General features: G+C 40.4%; 1 protein-coding gene across 2 annotated transcripts; it reads left to right on the top strand.

Annotated features, from left to right (window-relative positions):
- The first annotated feature begins 8,992 nt into the window (after nucleotides 1-8,992).
- Nucleotides 8,993-13,655, top strand: ELF3 (E74 like ETS transcription factor 3). Of its 2 annotated transcripts, XM_075264335.1 has the most exons (10): nucleotides 8,993-9,021; nucleotides 9,316-9,486; nucleotides 9,571-9,801; nucleotides 10,750-10,818; nucleotides 10,906-10,986; nucleotides 11,781-11,867; nucleotides 11,961-12,035; nucleotides 12,133-12,249; nucleotides 12,354-12,549; nucleotides 12,674-13,655. In XM_075264335.1, the coding sequence occupies exons 2-10, from the start codon at nucleotides 9,324-9,326 to the stop codon at nucleotides 12,786-12,788; spliced, it is 1,134 nt and encodes a 377-aa protein (XP_075120436.1). In that variant the 5' UTR covers nucleotides 8,993-9,021; nucleotides 9,316-9,323; the 3' UTR covers nucleotides 12,789-13,655. The 2 variants fall into 2 exon arrangements, with proteins under 2 accessions (XP_075120436.1, XP_075120437.1); XM_075264336.1 differs by lacking the exon at nucleotides 10,750-10,818.
- Nucleotides 13,656-17,536: the final 3,881 nt, after the last annotated feature.

Here is a 17,536-nt window from a genome sequence, read left to right as displayed (position 1 = left end):
GCGTTACATGTGAAATAAAGCCTGAACTCGTGTGCAATCCAGTGTCTGTGTCCCTGTTTCCTGCACTGCTACAAGCATCTACCTGAGTGATTCCTCACTAATCAAATCAAATTCCCCACTATATATATATATATATATATATATATATATATTAGCTGGTACCCGCGACTTCGTCTGCGGTGATTTGAGAATTGGGCGGACACAGACGTGTGAAACTGTAAAAGTGCTTTAAAAAGTTTGGTGGGATAGCAAATGTGATGTGTTATATTGTGTATGTAGTGATACAGACAATGTGATGTGTTATATTGTGTATGTAGTGATACAGACAATGGGATTGTGATGTGAGTGAGTAGAGTGAGGGCTACTCCTGAGGTGACAGTAAGGAGTGTGCAGGCAGGTTGAGGCAGGAAATGCCAGGCAGTGTGTGTGAGTCTATAGCTGATGTGTTATATTGTGTATGTAGTAATACAGACAATGTGATCGGTTATAGTGGAAAGCTATATGTAAATGTGAGTGAGTAGAGTGAGGGCTACTCCTGAGGGGACATAGTTCACACGGGGACATGGAGGCTGATTTTGACAGCTGATTTTGCTTCAAAATCAGCCTCCATAAAATGTAGCCCTATGTGAATTGCTCGCTTTTTTTTTCTGCTAGCTTGCTAGCAGAAAAAAAAGCGACATGACCTTTCTTCAGGCGTTTAACGCCTGAAAAAATGAATTGGAGTCTATGGGGCGCTGAAAAAACCGCTAGCGGTTTTTGGTTGCTTATTTTTACAGCTGTTTTGGCAAAAACAGCGACCGAAACCGCTAGCGTTTTTTTATCATGTACTTTTTTGTAGTGCAAAAAAAAAAGCTTCAAAAAAACAGCGACCAAAAAAGCATCAAAAACAGCGTCCAATGCAAAAAACAGCGTCCAAAAAAAGCGACGCTGAAAAATCAGTGCCAAAATCAGCTAGGCTTTTTTCACGTGTGAATAATAATACATTTTATAATACATTTTATTTATATAGCGCCAACATATTCCGCAGCGCTGTACAATTTATAGGGTTCAGATACAGACATACATAACAAAGAACGTCATTTCACACAATGGGACTGAGGGCCCTGCTCAAAAGAGCTTACAATCTATGAGGTAGAGGGGGTGACACAAGAGGTAGCAGGGGCAGCATTGCTTATACAGTGTTCAGACAATTTTGTGCATTAGGAATTGTGATAGGCTTGTCTGAAAAGATGCGTCTTTAGTTTGCGTTTGAAACTGTAGAAGTTGGGAGTTAATCTTATTGTCCGGGGTAGAGCATTCCAGAGAAGTGGTGCAGCTCGGGAGAAGTCTTGTATACGAGCGTGGGAGGTTCTGATAATAGAGGATGTAAGTGTTAGATCATTGAGTGAGCGGAGAACACGGGTTGGGCGGTAGACAGAGATGAGGGAAGAAATGTAGGGAGGTGCGGCATTATGGAGAGCCTTGTGGATGAGAGTAATAACTTTATATTTTATTCTATAATGAATAGGCAGCCAATGTAGTGACTGGCACAGACCGGAGGCATCGCTGTAGCGTCTAGCCTGATAGATGAGCCTGGCTGCTGCATTCAGAATAGATTGTAGAGGAGAGAGTTTAGTGAGGGGAAGACCGATTAGTAAGGAGTTACAGTAGTCAAGGCGAGAATGAATCAGAGAGACAATAAGTGTCTTTAGCGTATCTCTGGTAAGGAAAGGGCGTATTCTGGAGATGTTTTTGAAGTGGAGGTGACATGAACGTGCGAGTGATTCAATATGAGGGGTGAAGGAAAGGTCTGCGTCAAATATGACCCCGAGGCAGCGGGCATGCTGCCTAGGAGTTATAGTAAGGCCTGAGACTGCAATGGATATATCAGGGACAGATCTGTTAGATGGTGGAAACAGTAGTAGTTCAGTCTTAGAGAGATTTAGTTTCAGATAGAGCGAGGACATGATATTAGAGACAGCAGAGAGACAGTCACTGGTGTTCTGTATGAGTGCAGGGGTGATGTCACGGGAAGATGTGTATAATTGGGTGTCATCAGCATAAAGATGGTACCTGAAGCCAAATCTGGCAATGGTTTGTCCAATGGGGGCTGTGTAGAGAGAAAAGAGCAGGGGGCCGAGGACCGAGCCCTGAGGAACCCCAACAGCAAGGGAAAGAGGGGAGGAAACAGAGCCCACGAATGATACACTGAAAGTGCGGTCTGAGAGATAAGAGGAGAACCAGGAGAGCGCAGTGTCATTGAGGCCGACTGAGCGGAGCATAGTGAGGAGAAGTTGATGGTCAACAGTGTCAAAAGCTGCAGAGAGGTCCAGAAGAATAAGAAGAGAGAAGTCACCATTGGATTTAGCCTTTAGTAGATCATTAGAGACTTTTGTGAGAGCTGTTTCAGTAGAGTGCAGAGCGCGGAAACCAGATTGTAAGGGGTCAAGCAGAGAGTTAGCAGAGAGATAACGAATTAACCGAGAATAAACCAGGCGTTCCAAAAGTTTAGAGATGAAGGGGAGGTTAGAGACGGGTCGATAGTTAGCAGCACAGGATGGGTCCAGGGAGGGTTTTTTCAGTAGCGGGGTTATAACAGCATGCTTGAAGGAGGATGGGAAGATTCCAGAAGAGAGAAAGAGGTTAAATATTTTAGTAAGGTAAGTAGTGTGAACTAAGCCTAAGGAGTGTGCAGGCAGGTTGAGGCAGGAAATGCCAGGCAGTGTGTGTGAGTCTATAGCTGGGGCGAGGAGTCCTGCTTTTGTGAGTCTCCTGCTAGGAAGCCATGTTGTTTAGTGGCACCAAAAGTATCCGGTGACTCAATCCTAAGGGAAAACTATTGCACGCAAATCCGTCCAGGCGTTTTAGCGTGATTGAGGAACAAACATCCAAACTCACAAACATCCAAACACACAAACTTTCACACTTATAATATTAGTAGGATATATATATGGAGATGTCTATCATATGTAAACAGGGAGCTGTTATTTATAAGGGGGAGACTATTATATACAAGAGGACTATTATAGGAGAGAAAACATTATATGTAAGATGGATTGTTATAAGGGGGAGACTGTCAAATATAAAGGGGCTATTATAAGAGGAAATTAATTATATATAAGTGGTGATATTATTTATAAAGGAAGAAATATTTATAATAGGCCTATAATAAGGAGGGGGGGGCAATATATATGCAGCTATTAGAATGTGGTCACTTTTTCTAAGAAGGAAGAGAGGCTGTTATTTATGAGAGGGCTATTACAATTAAGCGGGAACTATTACTGATATGGGGCACTGTTTATAAGCAGGGACTATTATTTATACTGCTATAATAACTGATTAGGTGGAGCAAAATTCTATTAGGCAGTACAAAGGTAGTTATTTGAATTGTGTGTAGTCATAAAGGCGGTGGTTGTTACTGTTTTGGGGACAGAAAGGGTGCAATATTAATGAGCTGCCACTGGAAATATGTTGGCATTGTTTATATATCAGCATTTGGGGCCCCGCTTTTAATTTGGCCCAGGGCCCTAGTTCGTCTATAACCGGTCCTGCGTGTTTACATCTTGCACAGCAGTATGCCCCCTCAAGCAGCTGCTCAAGCAGACAATACATGCTGCAAGATGTACACTGGACCACATTAGTAAGCATGGATCACATCTTACCTGATGGAGATTAATACAGCAAAACAATAAACAAATCTAAATAAAGAGTGAAAGGTTACTTTGGTTTTTTTTTTTGTTTTGTTTTGTTTTTGTGTGTAGTCCAAGCTGCAGTGAAAGCTGCATCTGATTCCTCTGGTTGAAAGGGAGTATGAAGCTACAAAGGATAATTCCCCTACATTTACCTCTCGTCATGTCTTTTACTGCGAGTGCCTCACACATTATTTGTTTGTTATTGACTAGAGATGAGTGAACACTAAAATGTCCGAGGTTCGAAATCCGATTCGAACAGCCGCACACTGTTCGACTGTTCGAACAGATTTTGAACCCTATTATAGTCTATGGGGGATAATGCTCGTTTCAGGGGTACGCAAAATTCGATAAAATCATACTTACCAAGTCCACGAGTGACGATCGGGCTGGATTCTGCTTGAAGTCTTCTCCCGACACAGGGTCCCCGCGTCTTCTTCCGGGTGGAATTCACTCTGCCTAGGCATCCGGCCTAGGCAGAGCCGACTGCGCATGCACGCGCATACACGTGCATGCGCAGTTGGATCTGCTCAGGCATCGGGCTCAGTCATCTCTGTTATTGACCCTCCTTAACATAGTTTACAAAAAAAAGGATAATTTTCCCCTAGGGCTTACCTCACAAAATATAATAAAGTAATGATTAGAGATGAGTGAATAGTATTCAAAACTGCAGTTTTGAATACCTCGCTCCATAGGAATGAATGGGAGTGGCTGTAACCCCTTGCGTTTCGCCCTCTCCCATTCATTCCTATGGGAGCGAGGTATTCGAAACTAGAATTTCAAATAGTATTCGCTCATCTCTAGTCATGACGTGTTGGCATCATAAGACAAAATTATATCACCTCAAAAAAAGAAAAAAAAATGAGCCAAAAAACAATAAATAAAAAATATATCAATTTTTATTGATTATAAAAATTACATATAATGAACATAAAAAAAGACAAAAATGGCGAAGTATAAAAAATGGTGTCAAGCTATACACATGCCAATATACTATTGTATAAAAGATAGCGTTAGGGAGGGCAAACTGGCCAATTGCCCAGATCCCTCCGTTCCCAAAGGAGCCCTCAGGATTCGGTCGAGTAGGTATTCGAACTAATACTACTGTATTCAAAATATTCGTACTCATTCAAATACTATCGCTATTCGCAGTAAAGATTCAATTCAGAATCAGCGTTGATTTGCCGAATGCTATACACATGTGGCCTGGGCTATATGGGCCACATGGGCCTGGGCCACATGATGTCTGTGACATCACAAAGTAGGCCCAAAGCATGCCGGAGCATAGGAGAGGTAAGTAACAGCATTGTTTATGTTTCCTCACTTCTACTAGCCCTACGTTCATTATACTCGGGAGATTGAAACACTCCCCCCGAGTATAAAGATAATTAGAGATGAGTGAGCACCGTTCGATCGAATACATATTCGATCGAATATCAGGCCATTCGAGATATTCGATTCCAATCGAATACCACAAGGCAAACGCAGTAAAAATTCGTATCCCCCTACCACCTTCCCTGGCGCGTTTTTTGCACCAATAACTGCGCAGGGGAGGTGGGACAGGAACTACGACAACGGAGGCAGTTAAAAAAAAATTGGAAAAAGGAATTGGTGGCCGAAATCAGGTGACCTCCAATTTAGACGAATGGTGAGTTTAACATTCGATTAATTTGAGAATGTGAACTATGTGACTGTGAGACAGGGACAGATCTACAGGCAGGGTTAGCTAGGGATTACCTTTATTTAGGGGGGAATGTTACTCACCCAGCTCTTTGGGGCTCTACCTGGTCGGGATCCCTGTCAGCTTGCGATATGTGCAAGCTGACTTTTTCCCATAGGAATACATTGACCAGCGTTGATTGGCCAGTGTACAGCATTCGGCCAATCAACGCTGGTTCTGCTGGGGGAGGCGGAGTCTAAGATCCGTCCACAGCAGTTTCCATTGTGGTCCGACTTCAGATGTAGCAGTGCTGACACAGCACTGCTACACGGAGAAGCGGCAGAGCTCAGCACACACAGAGCTGCAGAGCAGATCTGAGTGTGCAGCATGGTTCAATGCACACTCGGCACTGCTACATCAGATGCAGCAGAGCTGAGTGTTCAGCAGGTTCAGCTGAACCCTGCTGCACACTCAGCTCTGCTGCATTGGACTGCTACATCAGACACTGCTACATCGGCCAGCACTGCTACATCGAGCAGTAGCCAAACTCAGCGAATGGCCAGCTCTGCTTCATCTCCGATGTAGCAGTGCTGGGCGTGCGCTCTGCTTGGCTGCATCTCCAGAGTAGTCGAGCTGAGCGCACGGCCTGATGTAGCAGTGCTGGCCGATGTAGCAGTCCGATGCAGCAGAGCTGAGTGTGCAGCAGGTTCAGCTGAACCTGCTACACACTCAGCTCTGCCCCCCCCCCCTGAATGGAATATCAGCGCAACTGCAAGCGCTGTGCAGTTAAAGCGCACAGACCCCAAAGACTATAATGGGGTCCATGCGCTTTAACTGCACAGCGCTCCTCCTAAACACTCTCCTCCTGCTACTCGTGGACTTGATGACTCTCCTTTAATCGAATAGTGGTTTCTCCTGAAACAAGCATTTTTTCCTAAAGATTATAATGGGATTAGATATTTGATCGAGTAGTCAAATATTGAGGCTGTACTCGAAATGAATAATTGAATCTCGAATATTTGACTACTCGTTCATCTCTATTATTTACCTCTACCTGGTTCCGGCGCACTCAGCGTAGATGTCAGCCATTCGATTATTCATTTCCACAAGGGAAATGTTAAGAAGGAGGAAGATGAGAGACAGGGAAGGCTAATAAGTCCGCAGCAGCCTCCCTGCTCTCACCTTTCCTCCTCTTAACACATATCAGACAAGCATCAATCAGAGAGCATCACAGAGACTTTCGGTGCTCAGTGGTGGCTAATTAGCATATCAATAAAAGTGGGCTAATTAAAAGACGGCTGGAGGATTAATGAATAAAAGGTATGCCTGGAATAGCCTTTCTAAAAGGGTATGCAAATATATGCTTAGTTAATAATCACTATAGCTAATGATAGATTACATTTAAATAGATAAATTACCCAATTCATAAATTCCTTGTGTTCATACAATTTATGCAAAATGGAGGAAAAAAATCGCTCCTTGTATAATAAATAAGGTTACATTCAATAATATAGGGATTTACCTAAAAAGCAAAGAAACAAAGCAAATAGTTTCCCCATAAAAATTAATAATTATAAATCTCACTTATGTGCCTATAGCAAATGTACATAGAATACAATGACTAGTGTAATCAATGAATGGTGGTCGACCAAGCTATATGCAGAATCTGCCTCAAAATCCAGCTCAAAAAAATGCCTCCCATTGACTTCAAGGGGTTCCTTTTTCTGTGAGCGGTTTGTTCCTGCTCACGGAAAAAAAGAAGCGACATGCTCTTTCTTGGTGCAGATTCCACGGCTGATTCAGCCGCAACGCGACACTCCCTCCCGATAAGGCCTATTCATTTGGGCCTAATCCAGAGCGGAATGCCGTGACTGGACGCCGGTACACTGTATGCACTGCACCGGCATCCAGTAGCGGCTAGCCTTTTTTTGGACTGGATTCTGAGGCGGCCTCCGTGTCAAAATTCGGTCCAAGAATCCCCGTGTGAACCCAGCTTTACATATTCCAGTGTTCCAAAGTTAGTACCATATAGAGTGACACGTATAGATTCAAAAAATAAAGCAAGTTCCTTTAGAGTTCAAGGCGTTGTCCAGGAATTGGATAAACAATGGTGGGTCCCATGTCAGGGCTCGTTCACATCTGCGCCCGGTCTCCGTACTTGAGGTTTCCGTTTCCTGCCTAAAACAGAGGCAGGAGACGGAAACCTGCAGGAGACTTTCTCACCCATTCATTTGAATGGGTGAGAAAGATGTCCGGCCGTGCGCGGCAGTGAGCGTTTTGCGCTCTCCGCCGCGAAACCGGGTTTTATAATCCGGACACAGAGTCGGACATGCAGTACTCTGTGTCCGGATAAAAAAATCCGGTTTCGCGGCGGAGAGCCTAAAACGCTCACCGCCGCTCACGGCCGGACCCGGTCTATGGTTTCCGTCTTCTGGCATGCAGAAGACGGAAACCATAGAACGGAGACCGTGAACGCAGGTGTGAACCTAGCGTCAGGTGTAATATTTAAAAAAACATACTAACATTACTCACCTACATTATTTGTCCTTTTTCAGTGACCTTCTGTGCAGGGATAACTATTTCTAAAAGAGGTGAGCTATGGTTGGCACCTTTTTAGGCTCATGTGGAAGACCACAGAGGTTTTAGGCTGAGGCCCCACGTTGCAGAAACACAGTTTTACAGATTTGTTGCGCATTTTTGAGCCAAAGCCATAAATGGCTACAAAAGGAATGGGAAATATATAGGACGTTCTTATACTTCTCCCTTATGCTCACTCCAATCCTGGCTTTGGCTCAAAAAAAAAAAAAAAAAAAAAAAACGCAGCAAAATCTGCAACAAAAAAAGCTGTGTTTCCTGTAAAGTCATGAGAACCTCTACTAATTGTGCAGCTGAGATCATGAAAATTTGATGGTGGACCATCCAGAGGGAAAAATTAACAAAAACATGCATGAGCCCCTGAAATACATAATATTACACAAAATGGTTTGTCCAAACTAATACTGTAGGTACACTTTAAAGAGTTAGGCTCCATGCACACGGAGGAAAATGGTGAGGAATTTGGTGAGGAATTCCAGCGCTGAAAAAAAAGCCTCAATGGGTTCCTTTTTCTGCTAGCTTTTTTTTCAGCGCTGAAATTCCACACCAAATTCCTCACCATTTTCCTGCGTGTGAATGGATCCTTATAGTATTGGCCCATATGCCACCAAGTGTATAAACTATGCTCTTCTTCTGACAGGTTGGAAGTTTATTTAGGATATTTTATTAGATCATACTATACATTCAATTTGATTAGTTAACAGAAATTTCTTATAAGCAGAACAAATGCAAAACGTTTTCTCTAATCAGAAATAAAAACTGTACTGTGGTATTTATTTTACTGTATGATCAAACATAAGACATATTTGTTGTTGAACTTGAGCTTGCGAACTGCATTTAGACATCTGTCACCCCAAGCAATGATTAAACCACCTCCCTCCTTTTTTTCCCAACAAAGGGTTCAATACAGTTTGCTATGCAAATTTTCTTGCGGCCTCTGAACTCACATCACACTCCTGGGGAAAGTCCCTTCTTTAGTCTGTATATAGCTCAGGTGGAGTCACGTTACATGGGTTGGGTGTATATAAAGTAAGGTTGAGTTTCGTTTTCTTAGTTGCGTCTACTGAATCATTACCTGATCTCTGGAATCCTGCACAGGTACTGTAATGACTTACAACCTTTGGGATCATGGTGTTTTCACAAACATTTATTATTTAAGACTATATTGTACTATATATATATATATATATATATATATATATATATATATATTTACATACACATATATTTAATGTCCTGTATTGCCTTTACAGAATGTGGACTGTTATGAGCCCTGTTTATATGTTCAAGTTCTGGGAAACTTTTTAGCTGATGCAAACAACACGTCTTATTGTGGGGAATTCTTTATTTGGATCAGTTATCATTTATTGATCAATTATCTTCTTTATCCAGGGTCTGATATGGCGGGAGGAAGCTCTGAGATCGGCAATATCATTAACAATTATTTTAACACGCTATATCCACCTGTCCAAGCTCATGCTGTGTCAACCGGGGCTTTTACAAATGAAGACAATGACAAGCTACTTACATTAACTATACCAAGGGCTTATAGTGAGCTTACAGGTACAAATTAACCAATATATTTATATGAAAATATATTTGTAGTGGACATTTCTACATTAGTCTGTGTATGTTTCAATTCTACAGCAGATAAATGTAACTGGGTCCAGGATTTGCCACATATGTGGACACAACAGCATGTGTTAGACTGGATCAGTGATAATGTGGAAAGAAGCAAGTGGGATGCCAGCACAATAGACCTAACCCAATGTGAAATGGATGGACAACGCTTATGTCAGCTGACCAGGGAAGATATGAGGACAATGTTTGGTGGTCTTGGTGATAAACTCTATGACAACTTGTGCCAGCTAAAAGATTGTGAGTATTAAGACTTATTAATGAATACATTTTATTAGTCAAGTTCAATAATTGGCAACTATCTATCAGTAGTATACGTATCAGGAGAGTTTGTAAAAGTAGATTATATTAGCTGTGTCTGAACATGATGAAAAAAAGGATAGTTTTCCATTCATGCAATCTAAGGGTCCATTCACACGGAGGCTTTTTTTTTTTTTCAGCATAGAAAATTCCTCACCACTTTCCTCCATGTGAATGGACCCTAAGGCTAACACCCCATGTTGTGGAATTTTTTTTTTTTTTTTTTTTATTTTGAGCCAAAGCCAAGAGTGGCTTTAACCAGAATGGGAAATCCAAAATAAGTTCTTCTACTTCTCTCTTCTATTAAATTCACTCCTGGCTTTCTCTCAAAAAATCTAAGTAAAATCTGCAACAAGAAAGCAGCTTTTCCACAATGTGGGGCCCTAACATTTTTCTACTATACTATATCAAAGGGAGCCTGTCAGCAGTAAATTGAATCACAAGTAAAGCAATAAACTAAATCACCGCACCTAGAAGAGATGATTCTATAGTTTTAAATATGACTCTGTTATTCAGCTTTGGATCCTTATTTTTATGTAAATTTCCATTTTATCCATATCCAAATGATAAGGGAGTGCTTTGGGCGTGTATCTTGTCTGGACTTTGGTCTCCACTTTAGATTTGAGATCTAGGCCGTGTCATAATTGCAGTGTATCCTCTGACAGTCCATGTGCTGATACTCTCATCTACACCAATTTTTCCCACAAGGTTTGCAACAAATTTATGCCAGAAAACTGATATAGAGGCATCATAAATCCTCTTAGCTTTTGCCAGTAGTTTTTTTTTTTTATTGCTAATTAAACATCAAATTAGAGTGTAAAGCATTGATCTAGTTAATGGAATTATACTGCTTTTCCTTTAATATTAATTTAAAATATTACCTTACAGGGCAAACTCTGCCATCAACAAATTCAGGTGATTCTAGCGATTATGAATTAAAGTTCCATCTTTCAGGGGGTAAGTTTAACGTTGTATTCTCATTATTGCCTGTTTGCATTTTTATTGCCTAGCATGTATTATAATTATTAATTATTATGATTTCAGATTGTCCTTCTGAATGGGACCTGATATGTGACTATATTAAAAATGAGGACCATTTGCAGTTTGGGGTCAAGAAAGAACAAGGTATCTGAACTAAAAAGTTTTAATTTCATGTACATAAGACATTTTTCTGCAAATAATTTCAATGAAATTGTGTTGAAGTCAGTCTCTGTGCAGATATTTTTAATCAATCAATGTCAGCAAACTCAGCACAAGATCCTAATAATTTTAAGTACATGTATGCATACATACATTACCTATTTTGGTCCGTTTTGGAGACTAATCAAGGCCATGTGCTATCTGGTTTTTACCTTTTACCAACACCTAGTACATGAAAAACTGATCTGCCAAGGATACTACATGTCCACAAAATAAATAAATAAATCAATCTGTGATTCAAGGAAGTGTGAATAAGCTCTAAGTGAAAGGTGCTGTTTGTTGGTTTATAAGCTGCGCCTTCATTCTGAAGTAGTTTGCTAGATGAGAAGCCACAGTTGTTACCACACCCTATGAACAGCCACCTTAACTTTACAGTAAGATTATTCACTACCTTATCTTGCCATACCAGTTTTACAATGAGAACTTCCTGAACTGGTAGAAAAGTAAAGTATTTTACTGTAATAATCACAGTATATTTAGCAATGAGATTTGACTGCAAAGAAATCCCACAATCCTTAAAAGCACAGAAGTCGCCTTGTATTCTCCCTCAGTTCTATTGAAATTTCCCATACACTATAATAGCATGTGCAGCCACTTGTCTGACAAAAAAATAGGCATTAGACATTCCACCTTCTGTGTTTTTGGTGTTTACAGTAAATAGGCAGATGATAAAATGATCAGTTCGAATAATTCTAAATCCTACATTATTTTTGATGTAGACTTTGAATTGTGTGACGAGAAAACAACAGATCCAGGTTATTATTCTGATCCACTCTCCCCTGCCAGCTCTGAGTGCTGTGGATCTGGTAAGTAATAGTGAAGCAGACATACACATTTCAAAGTAAAGGTGCTTGGAAACTGATCATATCGCTCAACTGTTTTTTGTTTTGTGCTAACAGGATCATGCTTCTCACAAACTAGAGATTCTTCCGGAAGTGACCTTGACGTGGAGGTTAAGCCTTCTTTCGAAAGAGGTAAGGTGAAACTGAACTTCAAACGATATATTCACATGAACAATACAATGAATGATCTATTGTTGGTCCAATATTGTATCTGCATTTTAATTTTCAGATAGTGTACCAAATGATAGCAAAAGCAATGGAGCTCCCAGTAAGAGGAGGAGAGGCAGACCACGGAAAATAAATTCAGATTGCACACGTATCTTAGAGACTAAGAAAAACAAGCACTGTAAGTGTGCATGACGTCTTTCACTCTGCTGCTATGGCACATTTATGTGCTATACTTTTGAATGTAGTTTACCTGGACAAATCTATTCATTACTCTAATTTCAGCTGCACGGGGTACACATCTTTGGGAGTTTATCCGTGATATATTACTACACCCCAATTTAAATGAAGGTCTCTTAAAATGGGAGGACAGATCTGAAGGAGTTTTCAAGTTTCTTCGATCAGAGGCAGTTGCCCAGCTTTGGGGACAGAAAAAGAAGAATTCAAGTATGACATATGAGAAACTTAGCCGAGCTATGAGGTTAGTGCAGAGATTCATCTCCTTAGTAGTATTTTCAAACGGATTTATAGAAAACACTTCTTAGATTTTTAAATTGCCAAACCTAATAAATAACTTCTTTCCACATATTCTTCTCTTTTTGCAGATATTACTACAAACGAGAAATTCTTGAACGTGTAGATGGCCGCAGATTAGTCTATAAATTTGGAAAAAATTCAAGTGGTTGGCGTCTAGGAGACAAAGGATCTGTTGGATGTTAGGCGCAAAATGCCAGAGACTGTATGGATAGCTGTCCAATGTCAATATATTTGAAAGAAACCAGCCTTGTTATCAAGGACATTATTGTAGCATCATTATTACGGTGCCAGTTACTTAAGCTGATACGTTAGCGTCAGTAGGTTGTTGTAAACCATTTTTACTTTGATATTTTATATACTATGTTCATTTATAATATTTTACAGTCTTTAACATTAAGAAATCACTGTGATTATAATTATCAGAACAAATACTACAAGGTAGATGAAAAAAGGTTGCTGTAAAATAGCAGTACAAATGTATGAAAAGTTTACTTCTATGAAACTCTCTAACCTACAATAATTTTGTTTCAAAGCAAAAGTCTTAAACTAAAAATACAACACCTAACCTATACGGTATTCATACATATGCCTTACATGGAAATGTAGTCTAATGGTTTTCAAATACTCCCATCGGTTCAATCTCCCTCCTTGTAATAATAATTTTATGTTTAAAGCAACACATTTCCTAAATCACATTTTCAGACAAATGGTAAAATGACATTATAGACAATAATTCCAGATTTCAAATCTCTGCAAGGCTAAGTCCCCACGTTGCAGGTGTTTTGTTTTTGTTTTTAGCCAAAGCCAGGAGTGGATTGAGTTGAAGGGAGAAGTATAAGAACTTCCTATATATTTCCCATTCTTTTTGTAGCCTTTCTTGACTTTGGCTCAAAAAACAAAACAAAAAAAACGTGGGGCTTTAACATAAGAAAGTTATGGGAAATTTATAGAGATTGATGTTTTATATATTTTATGCTGCAGTACACCTCTTAATAAATGTGTTGCAAATTGTTGTTGTCTGTGTGCCTGAAAAACAAATCTATTCCTGATATGAGCAGGTATAGTATTGTGTTTTTTTTTTTTTTTTTTTTACTAAAATTTCTGGAATAGGCTAAGAGAAGTCTTTTGGACTGTGGAGGCTTAACCACCTTTCACTTTTCTTGTCACTTCTACAAAAAAGCAATGTCCACCAATATATATATATATATATATATATATATATATATATATATATATATATATATTTTAAAAACAATAAAAACTGGTGTTCATCAGTTGGGAAATTTTCCCCTGTATAATTTCAGTATTTTTAATGGTTGTATGTATTTTTGTTCCTATGCTATTATCACAAATATTGTTAAGCAATTCACTTGTAAATTTTCTCTATTTACTAATAACATGCTTTTAGGTTTGAACAATGATGTAACATTACACATGTGAAATTAATTTTAAACTTGTATGTCAAGTAAAGACGTATGTGTTCAACAGACTTAGGGTTGGTCCACTATCTTACTTTATTAACTGCATTGTTGACACAGCCCTTAACTTAGTCAAGTGATGTATCTGCCTGCTCTCAGGGAGGAGGGAGGAGGGAGGAGGGGCTAAGTCATGGGACCGAGCCTGTGTTTCTAGCTATTCCTGTGTCTACACCATGTGACCTAGCTTCCTGCTCTCAGATAGGGGAGAGGAGCTGCTTTCATTTCTGAACTCATCTTCTGTTCTCCCAGTTATCAGGCTAGCTAATTCAATTGTGTTCATTATGGCAGAGACAGGCAGTCTCTGTATGTAACACAGAATGGAGTTGCTCCTGCCTGTACTTCATAGTCCAATATTATGCATATAGTGTTGTTTGAGGACCCTTGATGACATCACAGGCCCTTCTGCCGCCCCATAGGCTCACGCTATGTGGTGGGCGGAGCTACACATTATTTTGGGGGTGGAGCTAAATGGCAGGTTGCATGTGAATCCCCGCCCACCAAATGACGCAAGAAACCAGGAAGAAAGAAGATTTTACAGCAGTGAAGACTGGTGAGTATGCGATGTGGGAATACCCCTTTAACATGACTTATTTTGATGATCAATTGTAATGAACTGTCAAAATATATGCCTTGGTCGTTTTGGGTTTTTTTTTCTCTGTCTTTAAATCTACGGAAATGTATGGGAGTTCCATGAAAACAGGTGTTCATTACGTGGAAAACTTGTCAGACATCTCTTATTTACTGCATATTTGAAAAATTCATTGAACAAGCCATCAAAGTTCCATGCTATGACTTAAAAAAGGTCTTACCTACTTAAGACAAAATTAAAGCCCCAATGGTAAGTGATAGTGGCTGCACAAGGAGACACTATTGTGAGACTTATTAGACCATGCATATCTGGTTAAGAATTCTGGGTAAAGAATATGCAAATAAGACTTCTTTGGAAAAGAAGAACTTGCTCTAGAGCCACCTTTACCTTTAGAAATAGTTTTCATGAAACCTAATAGCATAATCGGGGAATATAATCAAGCTTGAATAACCGTTCCAAAAGGATAAGGGACTAATCCACATACAAATGTTAGGAGGCTATTCTCAGCTGATATACAGTAAGATAATCCTTTAATAGTCCCACAGTGGGGAAATTTCAGTATGTTACAGCAGCATAGTAATACACATACAGGATAAAACACAGTGATATATTACAGACGTAGACACACATATGCTGAGAAGAGAAGATATACTAGGAATCCATAGCAGCTTAGGAACAGAAGAAGGAAAACTTCATAATCATACTCATTTAGTTTTCTGTTCGGAGTGATCTTCGCTTGGTCTGATATAGAAATGTAAAAAACATATATAGTATGGGAGGAATAGAACTAAGTGATAGCATAGGGGAAAAGGACTTGGGCATAATAGTAGATCACAAATTCAACATGAGCCAACAGTGCGGTGCTGCTGCAAAAAAGGCTAATAAAATTCTGGGATGTATTAAGACAAGCATTGAATCTAGATCAAGAGAGGTCATTATTCCGCTGTACTCTTTCCCTGGTCAGACCACACCTGGAATACTGTGTACAGTTCTGGGCGCCTCAATTCAAGAAAGACATCGATATATTGGAGCAAGTCCAGAGAAGAGCAACCAAAATGGTGGAAGGTCTGCAAACCATGTCCTATGAGGAGCGGCTAAAAGAACTGGGATTGTTTAGTTTGCAGAAGAGAAGACTGAGGGGAGATTTAATAGCAGTCTACAAATATCTGAAAGGTAGTCACAGTGCAGAGGGATCTACCGTATTCTCATTAGCACAAGGAAGTACAAGAAGCAATGGGATGAAACTAAAGGGAAAGAGATACAGATTAGACATTAGGAAAAACTTTCTGACAGTGAGGGTAGTGAGAGAGTGGAATAGGCTGCCACGGGAGGTGGTGGGCGCTCCATCAATGGAAATCTTCAAGCGGAATCTGGATAAACATATAGCTGGGATGATTTAGGAAAACCTGCACTCGCAGGGGGTTGGACCCGATGGCCCTTGAGGTCCCTTCCAACTCTACCAAAAAGAAAGAAAAGGAAAAAAAAAGAAAGAAAGAAAAAGATTATACAGCCTGATCGCGGTTGGAAGGAAGGACCTGCGATAGCGCTCCTTCTCACACTTGGGGTGAAGCAGACGGTCACTTACAGTGCTGCCAAGTGCAATCAAGGTCTCTTACATGGGGTGGGATTTGTTCTCCCGCATGGAGCTCACCACGGACACTATACTTCTGTCACCCACCACCTGTACTGGGTCCTGGGGACTCCCCAGGACAGAGCTTGCCCTTCTGATCTTCTGATATTCTTAGCCCATCTAAACTTCTGTTAAAATCCTCCTCTGCTTTGTTACATAGTTACATATTATTTACATATTAGTTACATAGTAGATGAGGTTGGATGAAGACATCAGTCCATCAAGTCCAACCTATAACCCTCATGCCAATTGCCCCATTTCCAGGGAACACCGCACATTACATCCCAATGCTGAAAATCCATACATTATATCCTATGTTGTTTGGCATTCAGACAAAATATACAGCAAGAGTCTGGAGCCAAAGTGGAGCAATCTGTCTGCAGAATGGGGTAAGTGAATATTGGTTGTTACCTATTTGAGTAATCTAGTAGGAAGCGGCTTAAAGTCATTTTTTTTCAGAGCCAGTAAAGGGTGCATTTACCATATGGGATCTATAAAGAGGACACTTAATGCATGGGGGCCTAAGGAAGAGCACTTACTATATGAGGGCCAGTAAAGGGGGCAAGATTCTCTGTGGGGTCCAATAAAGAGGCTCTGTACTGTGAGGGACCAATAAAAGGAGCAATATATCATGTGTGGGGGGTCAGAAAATGTTGTCAATGTATTGTTTGAGGGCCAATAAAGGGGGTTGTATACTGTTGAAGGTGAATATTAGGGCAATATGTTGTATGGCAGGGCAGAAAAGGGAGAATTATACTGTATGGGAGTCGGGGAGGCAGTCAAAAGCTTGCTATGGGGCACAGTCTTCCGAGTTATTTCCTACTAAGAGCCTATTGGTATATCTATCACATATACCAGCACCTTTAGAACAATAAAACAAACATAGCAAAAAAACATGCACAATAGGGTAGGGGGGAAACTGAAAGTAACCACCCCAAACATATTAACCCTTGGTTTGGAATAATTGACCCATATCTGGAGTGCCAATACCAGATATGCTAGATAAACTGATGACGCTAGGTTCACACCTGTGTTCTTCTTTCCGTTCTGTGCTTTCCGTCTTCTGCATGCCAAAAGACGGAAAGCACAGACCAGGTCCGGCTGTGAGCGGCGGTGAGCGTTTTGCGCTCTCCGCCGCGAAACCGGATTTTTTTATCGGACACAGAGTACTGCATGTCTGACTCTGTGTCCGGAATATAAAACCCGGTTTCGCGGCAGAGAGCATAAAACGCTC

Source organism: Leptodactylus fuscus, chromosome 2, assembly GCF_031893055.1.
Source record: "Leptodactylus fuscus isolate aLepFus1 chromosome 2, aLepFus1.hap2, whole genome shotgun sequence".
NCBI classification, from domain to species: domain Eukaryota; kingdom Metazoa; phylum Chordata; class Amphibia; order Anura; family Leptodactylidae; genus Leptodactylus; species Leptodactylus fuscus.
This window is presented reverse-complemented; position numbering and strand designations above follow the sequence as displayed.

Bases quoted from the DNA above. Each gene is read 5' to 3' on its own strand.
- ELF3 (XM_075264335.1), top strand. From the start codon at position 9,324: ATGGCGGGAGGAAGCTCTGAGATCGGCAATATCATTAACAATTATTTT. The intron at 9,487-9,570 runs GTACAAATTAAC...TCAATTCTACAG, and splicing joins GGCTTATAGTGAGCTTACAG to CAGATAAATGTAACTGGGTC. The intron at 11,868-11,960 runs GTAAGTAATAGT...TTGTGCTAACAG, and splicing joins CTCTGAGTGCTGTGGATCTG to GATCATGCTTCTCACAAACT.